Source organism: Oratosquilla oratoria, chromosome 8 (assembly GCF_046742065.1).
Source record: "Oratosquilla oratoria isolate Oo_2021 chromosome 8, ASM4674206v1, whole genome shotgun sequence".
Classification (NCBI taxonomy): Eukaryota; Metazoa; Arthropoda; class Malacostraca; order Stomatopoda; family Squillidae; genus Oratosquilla; species Oratosquilla oratoria.
The window spans coordinates 74,690,808-74,702,957 of NC_134784.1; the positions used below are offsets into that span (position 1 = coordinate 74,690,808).

A 12,150-nucleotide genomic window follows, 5' to 3' on the forward strand; every position below is an offset into this window, starting at 1 on the left:
TTTTGCTAATCTTTCTTCACTCATTCTTTCCATGTGTCCAAACCATCCCAATACTCTTTCATCAACCCTATCTCCCATCTCCCTTTCCACCCCTGTTCTCCTCCTCACCTTTTTCACTCTACCCAGCCTAAATCCCTACCATACTTCTCAGGTATTTCATCTCAAACACATTTAAACTCTTCCTATCTAATGTTCCATGTTTCTGCCCCATACAATGCTGTCATTACAATCACCCCTTCATACGATCTCCTTGGCATCCATTCCCATATGTCTATTTCTCATTATACTTTTTAATCCCCCAAGGCATTTACTTGCTTCTCAATCTACATTCTACCTCCACTCTTTCCTGCTACATTTGCCCCCAAGTATCTTGAACTATACACATCCTCCAGTCACACTCCAGTAATACTCACTTCCAGTTTGCTGTCACTTTCTCCCCATGTACATCTCATCACCTTAATTTTACCCACATGTATCTTCAACTTCCTTTCACACACCTGCTCAAATTCTGTCACTAACTTCCTTATCCTCTGATCCTGCTACAAGTGCAGCGTCATCAGCAAACAACAACTGGCTTATCACCCATTTATTTATAAAAAGAAAAATGCTAATCACTTAATTTTTACTATCCCTACTGTCTGTTCTCCATAAATTTCTATTTTCCTCACTCTCAGATACTGTTCCCAAAGTTAACACATATAACTGCTGATGAAGTACTAAATTCGTTTCTTCAGTCTATACAGTAAACCCTCGATATACTAGATATCGGATATAACGGACAAAAAATCTGACCAGACAAACCCTCGCTATAATGGATTTTCGTCCATTATAGAGAGGGATCCTCGGTTATAACAGATCTTCGGATATGACGACACACCCACGTCCCCATATCGTCTGTTAAATCGAGAGTTTACTCTATAGTTTTCCCAGCCTTTTATCCCATTTTTCTTGCATCCTTAATGATTGTCCTTTCACTAGATATCTTAACATTTTTCCTCTTGGTATCCATTCTCCTTTTTTTCTACTTCCCCATCATTTTCTTTTGCCTTCAGTAAACATATTGAGGCCCAGATCCCAAAATTTTTATTTTTATTTTATTTATATATTATTTTATTTATTTATTTCTATTGAAAGTGGACAATTTTGAGAAACCGTCTCTATGTACCCACTTTTGAAGTATTGCATTTCCTCTGGGTGCCAGGCTGTGTGCGTATACTGTGGCGGAGCAGAGGACCGGCCCCTAGTGCCATGCATGACCTGTGACCGTGTCTACCATCCTGCGTGCAATCGGGCAGTAGGGGAAGAAGGGAAAATAGCCCAACCCAAAGACTTGTCGGTGATCGAGAAATCTACATTTATGGATTCGCTTCAGTGCCAGAGATGTTTGAGAGTTGGATGGAGTCCTTGCAAGTCATCTTTGAACATGTTGAAAAATAGTTATTTGATGATGGTTGGCGGAGTAAGTGCAACAATTTCTTGTGTGTGTGAATGTGTGGTTTTTAATTGTTGGTAATGCAAAGTGCTGGTGTTTTGTTTCAGCTTTTCGTTTCTTTTAACTGACTTGGCCAAGCAAATGGAAATGTCAGATATTGAATGATGAGCATTTTATTTCCTCTTAATAATGTCTAAAGCTGCAATCATTATTTTTTTATCTGTCAGCACCAAGATTTTTTTTCATAAGTAGCTTGGTTAGTAGCCTGTGGGTTTCCTGCAAGAGAACAGTGGGTGGATTGATTGATTGATAGTATTCCTTTTATTTTTATTTTCATCTTTTGTGTCCACAATACCATTGGATTTAACATTATTTTAGTACCTTGGTACCCAGAGGTGTTGTGATGTCCCATTCTCTTATACGTTGTATGTGTGTGTATTTATTTGTTTTTAGCTTTCTGTTTAACGACTGACTGGTCATATAAGGTGTTCTTGATCTCAAATTTTTATTTCCATTTCACTTTCATTCTGCTGCAGTTCTCTGCTCTCCCAATTAGTTTACTGCCAAAACATATTTTGTAGTTTATTATGTATTTTGGTTGGTGACTCATCCCTCACACATTCTGAATATGAATTACTGACTGCAAATGTAAGCTATCAAATTAATCCTGTTACCTACAATGGCTGGCAACAGTCCTCAGGCCCTTCAATAGATCTCTGGGAAGAAACTGGACTATATCTGTCATGTATTAGTGTGGAACTATTCCTAGTTCAGGGAAGCTCGCTGGTTGAGCGGGTTAGGGCGTCGTTACTTGCGGCGAAGGTCGAGGTACGGGCGGTTCGAATCCTGCCACCGGAAAAGTTGAACCAAGGGCATGGTTCATTAAATTCCATGCTATGAAGCCCTCTGTGAGGGGCACCGTCCTAGCCTCCCGATTGGGGGGAGTGTGTGATGTTAAACCATATCATCATCATTCCTAGTTCATTAGCAGAAAATATTAGGTGGTGATGGGAACAGATGTCCATATGTGAAAAGGTGGAAGTTGTTTGAGGTCCTAGGCCTGGTCCATAGACTAAGTGTCAGCCCCATGGGGATGCACCTACAGATGGAGGTGAAAGGGTTGTCAGGTTTTGAAAATGGTCAGCAGAGATGATTTTCTCTGCCAACTCAGTAGGACCACTACAGGTGTGTCTCATCATTGGTAACTTCCCTCCTGCTTTGACCTTTGCTGTTGTGGTTTGCCTCCAGCTGTAAAGAAAAGTAATTTCCCATTACCCAGAGTAAGATTTCAAGGCAGCAGTGGCAGAGGGATTGATAAAGATATCAGCCCTATGGCTAAAGTGACATCAATTAATGTGTTGCTATAGGTCTCTTGCAGGAGACCCACAGCTCATTAGTAACTGGCTATGGCCACCAAGGAGACCCATAACTCACCTAGAGATCAAATAATGTATTGTTAGTGTGGAGCATTGTAGAATGAAATGCTCTGTGTCTTCTGTGTTGTGGCTGTAGGACACTTTCAAATGGACCTAAGGTAGTGCCCCTTTATATGCCTATACTATGACCTCATGTAGCAATGCTGTAAACTGCTCAGCCAGCAAACACCCCAAAATTTTATTTAGTCTAATCTTAACAATCCCACCTTTTTAGAGAGGGTTAGGACAGTGAGAAATGTGGAGATGATGCAGAGAATTGGCGAGAAATCCTGTCAAAGATAATGGTGTGATTTGAACATAAGGAAAGAGTAGATGAGGAAAGACGACCAGAAAGAGGTCAGAAAACAGATATGAATGCAGTGGTTTCAAGAAGATAAAAAAAAAAAAAAGTGTAGGGAAGGTGAAGGGAACTTCAGATGTATATCAACCAGAAGAGACATTTCACAAGATACAAGTGAATGGATACATATTCTCATTTGCTTCATAAGTTGTATTAAGTGGATGAAGAGGGAGTTGTCATTTAGGGGTAAACCAGCTCTAGCTGATAGTGCTGTTGAAAGGACTGACAGCATTGCCTTTGACCAAGTATTGTGACAGGGAACATGGGTGACTTCATCTCTGTGGTGGTTAAGCAAATTTTGAGTTTTTGTTATCTGGATGTAATTTTTTTATGTGGCCAATAGGAGAGGCCATTTGAGGTGTGTAAGTTTGACATTTATGTAATTGTCATTTTTGCTGCAAGTCCCACTGACTGGAAACAGCATCCCCACAGTAATTAGAGATGGTCTTTTGGCCCTCCCACAAACCTGTTAAGAAAGTAACTGGACTATTGTCAGTCTTGAACTGTTTCTGTGTCACATGTTGAAAGTAGTAGTTTCCATTTGTCAACTCTGTTTGACAAGGTGTAAAAAGTCCAGTTGAAATTGATAAAGAGAGGTCTTGAGATCAATCTAGAGGTGAATGTTAAAACCCTCAGGGCTTCACATAATGAGAAGCTAAGATGGGAAGGACAATGAATGGGCCTCTGGATGGGTGTAGAATGCATATACATTAGCTATTGCACAAGAACAAAATGAAGTGGATTCCCTATAGTTGAAACACCATCTATCATCTCACAAAAGTGAATTTATTTTGCAAATAAACACATACTGCATTATGAATTATCATATCCGTATTCTACTACTATAATGATACATATATCAAAGGCTTTTTTCCCCCTTATAAGGGAGGTAGCCAATAAAACAGACATAAAAACCACTCCCACCCATTCCATCCTCACATACTCCACTCCCATCCACCCCATTCCCTCCCTCTTATCTTGGCTCCTCCTGGATGACTGGTCATCCCCACATCTTGTCCACTGCCCCGGGTCAGAAGCAGTGTCGCAAGACACAGCAGATCCACAGCAAGGCCACTTCATTAAATCTGCAATCCCCCCCCCCTCTCTCTCTCTCTCTTGCTCTCTCTCTCTCTCTCTCTCTCTCTCTCTCTCTCTCTCTCTCTCTCTCTCTCTCTCTCCCCCCCCCCCTATAATGGTAATGGTAGGAGTGGTTGTGTACAGGGAGTGGGAGTAGTTAGTGTAGCTGCTTGATGGCGCCCATGTCACAGGCACGTGATTTGGAAATGTGATTTGCCTTGAATGAGTGACAGTAATGTGAAAAACCTAATTATGAATAAATCTAGTATTACATGGTGTGCTAAGGTGAAAATGCATTACCAGAACATGTCAATAGACAAGTACCTGTATGAAAAAGGGGGGTTCTGCATTTGTAGGACATCAAATATTATTTTGATGTTGACTTTGAATTTACTCGTACATCAATGGCAAATAGAGGCTCAGTGCTTACTAGTCATATGGATTCTTTCTTATGTATATATGTATGTATATAGTAAAAAGGCAATTAAAAGCATATTAGGTATGTAATTTAGAAAAGGTGCACTTGTTAATTTTCTTTTTCTTTTTGTCTTTCTAGAAAGGAAACCAGGTGGAATTAAACGATTCCGATGAAGTAGATGATGGAAAGAATGATGATGTAAAGATGGAAGATGAGGAAGAAGATGATGAAAATGAAGAAGAGGATGAACAAAATGAAGAAAACGAGGATGAGGATGATGAAAATATGGATGAAGATGAAGAACTCAATGAGGAGGAATATTATGAAAATTATGAGGAAAATAATGAGGGGGAGGATGAGGATGAGGATGATGATGAGGAAGAGGAAGAAGAGGACAATCATGATCATGAAGATGATAATGAAAATGAAGGTGATAATGAGGATAATGACCAGGAAGAGGAAGATGATGACAATGATGAGGTTGATGAAGAGGATGAGGAGACTGGAGAGGATGAAAGTGATGATAATATAAATCAAGTTGGAGACAACAGAGACAGTGGTAATGAGATGGAAGTAGATGAGGAGGATGAAGAGGAACAGGAGGAGGAGTTAGAAGAGGAAGAGGAGGAAGAAGAGGAACAGGATTCCAGAAGTGAGGAAGAAAGTGACAAGGATGAAGATAGTTCATAGTTTAGTTGAAAGAAAAAGGAGAGGGTAGTTAGGAATGGTAGTGGTTTATTTAGCATTATAGCAGTAAAGGCCTAGATAATAAAACACATAGAGTGGCCTATTAATTACCAGTGGAGAAAAAAATAATAAAGTTTAAAAATTGTGCTAAATTATGTGTTTATATTTATCAGATGGAGACATAGGGAGTTGTGTGTAGATGAGTTTCTTCTTATTCTTCTTTTTCTTCATGTCTTTATTTGGTGGAGAAAACTACAACTTATAAACTACTCTCCAAATAGCACCAAGTGTAATGATATAGCATCTGAAAGAGAAATTTTTTAGTTCTCTGTTTACTCTTGTATAATGGTCTGAGAAGTCATCATTACTATACAGATACTGTCATGGGAAAAGAAATTTAAAATTGGAAAACTAATGGTGTTTCATGAGGCAGTATTTTGAGTTTATCACTGGAAGAACTATATTTGTTATGACAATGATTCAGTAAATGATACAGAAACTGAATTTAACCCTGTGTAACATATCAGTCATAGCATTATAAAAAATTTAAATTGGTTCGAATCAAAAGCTCAGGTAGTGGATTGCTTATTACAGAAGAAACAGTATATTAAAACAAAGGTATTACAAATATTTTTTTATGAGTTAATAATTGAGCATGTCGTCTTAGCATCTCCATATAATGTTTTTAAAGATATGAACTCTGATATCTTTATTTACCATGATGTTAAGAAATGTGCAGTTGTTAAACATAGTAGAGGCACTGACAATAATTTAACTTTTTTTTTTTTTTTTTTTTTTTTTTTTTTTTTTTTTTTTTTTTTTTTTTTTTTTTTTCTTTCTTTCTTTTCTTTTCTTTTCTTTTTCCTGCCAAAGTGGTTCAAGGTTTTAAAACTGCTGTCATATTTTTCAAGTGTGAATAATTGCCACTGTTGAAGCTAAGCTTATGGCACTGCATTAAACATTTGGGAAGTGTGGCAGTGTAGATATCATGGGAGTGTTAATGTAGTTAAGTTTTATGGGAGCATAGAAACAAGTATTAATCATTGATGGACTGAAAATGAGACTTGTTTGTGACAATTTTGAAAAGGTTAACCTCTCGCAGTATGGTGACATCCTTAAAGCCAAATAAAATGATCTGTCACTAGCCAGAGATAGTTTTAACAGTTTTGTGCTACAGTGATGTACCCTAAATGAAATGATATAATCTAATGTGAGGCAGGGTGAAATTATAGGGTGTCACTCTAAGATATTAAAACCATCGCAGAACCATATTCAAGTACTTTTTAATGCAAGGGGGGAATTAGTTAAGTGGCACTAGCATTAGTAGTAAACACTAATGCAGTGAATGATAGTTATTGCAGTGCTAAAGTGGATAATTTGGAGCAACATTCCAAGGCTTCTAATTAGGAGGATAGAAAGCAGGTAGTTCTTTCCAGACAGCTACTTAATAGCCTAAGTTCAAAAGAAACACCAAACCATAGTGTATTAGGGTAAGAAGTAATCTTCAACTGTTTCCTACACTGGAATTCAAGGCAGTGGGTTCCACTTCCCCAAGATTAAGTAATGTTATAAATTTCTTATGTATTCTTTGTATGCTTCTGTTTTACCATTAATGTATTTGATCTGAGAGAAGATGGGGACAAGTTGCTTTGAATTTCAGGTGTGTATACTAAAGTATGATGCACTAGATATATTTTGTGATACATTAGCTGTGTGTACATAGTGACTATACTATTTATTATCTATAGGTTGATACTCTACATAGATGCTGCTGGTCATCTCCATAGTAAATGTAGTGAGAGTCTGCTTCTTAGTTATAGAAGTCTTAGTCTCTGCTTTCACGGGTCACCAAGTTTGTGATTTGCTCTCTAGCTGGGTTCCTTTTTACCATCTCTTCTGGTTCCAAATGGGGATCTATGGAGGTATAAAGGTTTGGAATTTATTTAACCAAATCTCAGATCTCGCCATTGCTGTCAGTATAATATATGTACACTTTTTTCTCTGAATGTGTTTTGGTCGATTTTTTTTGTTTAATTTGTACATGGAAAGTATTGTGATTTCCGTGTAACCTTTATTACATCGTGTCACCATCACCGAAGTTCAGTTGTCTTTGATACTCCTTTTTTTCACAGGATTGCCCCCCCCCCCTCTCTTTTCCCTCAAGTAATCCATTATTTTGGAATGAGTTGTAGGGAAATCTTTCATTTTTCACTCATTTTGTGTATTTGAGAAAGTTCCCAGTGTGATGGGTGGAAGTCTGGCAATTATGAGTGACATAAATGAGGTGGACATGCGTAATTGCAGTCACATACAAAACTATTGCATGGCCTTAAAATGCATTTGCTTGGTCAATCTATGTATTGCAGAGTTACTACTATCCTCGCAGCTGGTGCGAGTGCAGGGAAAGAGAGCAAATGTTAATATGGAAAACTATGTATAATCTATCTCTTCATGTAGAGTTGAACGGTAATAGAAATGTTTTATATTATAAACCATCTTTAATTCATGATTACGAAACGTTGACTCGTAATCTTGGAGTTCCTTAGAAGTACCACGAGTTGTGAAATTTATTTTGGTCACAGTTGTTTGAACATAGGATTTCATGTTGAACAAAAACATATTGTTATTCCCTTGGGGCACTGTTGCATCTTATGGAAAGGTTCTCAACTTTCCGTCAATTGGGTACGGGGTACAAAGATTATTGTCAATACGTAATATACTGACAATATTTGCACAAGGTTTGTTCCAACGGACATTGATAGCCTGCATTGCATCATTATAAACCATTATTTGATATTGTTCATGAATCGTATCTTGCAGTTGCTTTGCAGTTAGCATGGTGTGCAATGATGTAACCATAGAATCTGCTGCTGTTATACTATTAAGGGAGTAGATTGGTTGGACAGTGTGGAGTTTATTGTACTTTCACTTTTGAGTTTCTGTCAAGTCTGGTACATAATAATCATCAAGATAGCATGTTATATATATATATATATTTCCTCGCTCACTTCATCTCTCTCTCCCCCACTCCCTCTCTTTTCAGCATCTCTCCCGCCCTCCCTTCTTCCTCCTTCTCTCTTCTCCCTTCCCCCCACTATTTTGGTAACTTGGGACTAACCCGTACGTTTATCTTTAGTGTCTTTTTAGTGATCAAGCAAACATATAACACTGAGAATTGACTAGATGTGAAGATGTGTATGATTTTGGTCTGTAATCTCAAGTTCCGGTTTTAAAATGGAGGCAGTAACAAATTGTTTGCCTTTGTTGTGATACCAAAGTGTAAAGATGAATGAAATTAAGATTGTATGGGGATTTGGTTTTACTAAGGAGGGATCATATTTTTAGTGCAAGTGGCTATTTGTACATTACATATTTGCATTTTTTTTTTTTTTTTTTTTCCCTCAAATTTTAATTGGTGTCAAGGTCTTAATGTAACCTCTCAAGAATCATTCACATTGGTGTACAAGTAGTCACACAATGTCTATTTTATGATGTGTAAATTTCAGTAAGTAAAAGTTGTCACAATGTTCTGGGTAAAGTGGCACTGAGAGGATGCCACAGGTTACAAACAGCTTCCAGGGTGGAAATCCTCCTCGGACAATTTCGCATCCGGGCATTGCCCTGGCATATAGATGTGGTTCATATTGGACAGCTGTATGCAGGTATGACCCATGTTTGTGCACAGTGGCTGCATATACAGTATATATATACATATATAAACAGATTCAATAAGTTTTAAGTTTGCGTTTTAAGTACAGATGATTAAAGCTTTATGATTTGTTGTGTTGCCTTGGTGGGACTGAAAGGCATTGCAGATATAGGCACAACAACTATCTTTACCTGCAACACCCGAGAGTGGCAACAGGTTTTTAGTTTGTTATTGAAAGCAAAATTGTATCTTGTGTAGCAAGTGGCAGAGCCCATGAGCTGTGCACAGTGCACTGATAATATATTTTCATGTATTAATAAACTAGCTAAGTGTTATTTGCCTTGTATTTACTTACTCTATTCCCTATGGATGAAGAGATGTGTGACAAAGTTAATACTAGTAAGACCTGGAAAGTAAAGTAGAAATGCCAGCTGTGTAGGAAAATCATTTTACGTATGGGAGTTGTATTAATAGAGTATTTCAACTACGTGGAATTATCATGTCCTTGTAGGACGTTGCTTTGACGACCGAGAAACTGAACTGATGAGGTGCTTGGACCTCGAACATCTTCTTGCCATGAGAATAAGCGAAACTCCCCCAGATATCCAGTATCTGTCATTAAACTCGTTTCGAGGTCTTTGTACTCGTCACCTCGGAGGATAGCGGGACCTCGAGAATTGGGGACTGGATAAGAACCAATTGCTGCCGTGTTTAAAGTGATGTGTGAACAGGGCATTTGGGGTTTGACCAACGTGTTCGACAACCAAATACCCCCGTTCACACATCTGTCGAACCGCGTTCGACGAACCGTGTAAACCCCCTCAAAGACTGACATTATATTCATTCACTGTCGATGGTGTGAGACGGTAAGGGCAGGAGGTGTTCTCTGGAAGCTATTGGTCATAAGCCATGCGGCAGGTGGCGGTGTAGGCTCGCTGGTCACCCTGTGTGACGACGAAGAGTTGCCCAGTTCGGTAGCAGACTTATTTGGAATCCGATCTGTTCACCCAACATGAGGAAGAAGATAGAAACGGGCTCTGAGATATGGCCTCCCTGAACTTGACCCGGATGGGGAACCGTCCCCAGTGTGGTAAGAATGATAATAGCAGAACATGGAGGAAGCAACAATTCTCCCAAAACCAAAGTCCATCGGCTGCATTCCCACCGTGACCCGCAACACTTACCGGTAAGCAAACCCGAAGCTCTCACCCAAATTCACGGTAACAACAGAGCAACTATTCACCCATTCCACAGAGGGTAACGCCATCCGCCACTCAATATTAAGTGACCTTAAATCAACTGCAGTCTCTAACCTACTTGACTAGGTTCAAGATATGAAGTGAAGTACTATCCACGCCCACGTTGTTTAAAGTGCCTGCGTTTTGGACACTAGACAAATATGCCACCGCTCAGACCCCATACGTGGTACCTCGTGCTTAAATGCAGCCAAATGCATAAACTGCAAACCTACCCTACACCGTCCTCAGCTTGCACATTATACGAATATCTTCCAGGAGAATTCAAGGCAAGACGCACCCTTTGAGGAGACACAACCAAACCCCCACAAAACCAACTAATATCCACAAATCAATGGCTATCACTATACAACACAAACCAACCTACAGCCTTTCACATATAAAAAATTACGTATACATGCATTGAATTGCCACTGCAAAGCAGATCTAGACAGCGAATGGTTGGTAGCACTAGACCTACACCAGTAACCATTTCCCACTTCGTACATCCCTGACATGCCCTACCTCTCACACACACAGCCTCTACAAACTCGATGGTCCCATTCTTGAGCAAATTTGAAAATATTTCAAACAGTTACACACGACAACAGCAGACCAACAGTCGACGCAACACTAGCCTGTCTTACACATCATACAATCTTAGCAACACTTCACCTCCAAAAGGAAATAACCATATCGTGATACAATCCCCTGGTGGAATTCAAATTACGTCATATCTCCTATAGCAAAAAAGTAGGTCTTCCTCCTTCAAAAACGCTCAGTCCTCCGGAGTTTTGTAGTTTTCAAAAAAGCATAAGCACAACCCCAACAAATAATGCGCAAAGCATAGTGTGAAAATGATTGCAAACGTACGTTTTAACAATCACTCCCCGAAACACACAACTCCAAAATATGAAAAAGAAAATACCACTAAAACACCCTCGTGTTCTGGTCTTGAAATTTATGGACAAACCATATCTTCTCCTCCTCAAGTAGCCAAAACATTAACAAACACGTTATCCCCAATATCTTACCACATTAATAACTATTTAAAAATTATATCCCGAAAGACTAAACGACTCGCAGCTACTCTCGGGTTTTACTTCACATTCCCCGAAACTTCGCCCGTCCATTCACTGAAACTGAATACCACACTTCCCTTTCCAACTGAAAGCCTGGTGTTTCACTGTCCGGCACCGCCGCGCCGTTGCGTATTGTCGTTGGCTATAGCAGTCTTCCTTAGGAGTCGTTAGACTCAAAAGGTTATGATAGTATTTTAACCAGGAGATTTTATGCTAATTGATCTTACCCAAAATCTGGCTGCATAGTGTGGCATCGGCATTAGCAAACCGTCCCAGGTCCAGATACCATACTCTATGACATGATACGACAGCAGCAGTCTTCACATCAAACCTTTACAATAAAATATGGACGTAAAGTACCCTCCCAACCACCTGGAGGGAAGCCGTCATCCCTTTCCTCAAACCAGGAAAAATAAAAACCTCTTCAAAGAACTACCGACGAATTGCACTTAGTTTCTGTAGTTTTAATAAAAAGTCTTGTTCCGATTCTCATGGCAATTGGAAAAGGAAAAGTCAAAAACTCTCCTTTAAGTTACCGACCGATTGCACTTACTCTTTGCAGTCTTGAAAAAAAAAGATCGATTCTCATAGCAGTTGGAACGGTATTTACTCACATCACCCCGTCAGACAGGACTCCGAAATGACCGCAGCACTACACGCATCTTAGTTCAGAAACAATAACCCACTTCATTTGCCAACAAACATGTCTATGTTTACATTCTGTGTGAACATATAACACAACATGAAAACGATGGACCGTCCATCTTCCGAGGAGCTATACCCACTTCATTTGC

General features: G+C 39.2%; 1 protein-coding gene across 4 annotated transcripts in view; it reads left to right on the forward strand.

Annotated features, from left to right (window-relative positions):
* LOC143027817 (tyrosine-protein kinase BAZ1B-like) overlaps positions 1–9,374 on the forward strand; it is a 71,180-nt gene extending 61,806 nt beyond the window's left edge. For 3 of the 4 annotated variants that reach the window (XM_076189411.1, XM_076189409.1, XM_076189412.1), the window contains 2 exons: positions 1,202–1,459; positions 4,842–9,374. In XM_076189411.1, the coding sequence (XP_076045526.1) occupies positions 1,202–1,459; positions 4,842–5,393 (810 nt within the window). In that variant the 3' untranslated portion in view covers positions 5,394–9,374. The remainder of the gene's footprint in view (positions 1–1,201; positions 1,460–4,841) is intronic. The other variant, XM_076189413.1, reaches the window with a different exon arrangement.
* The last annotated feature ends 2,776 nt before the right edge of the window (positions 9,375–12,150 follow it).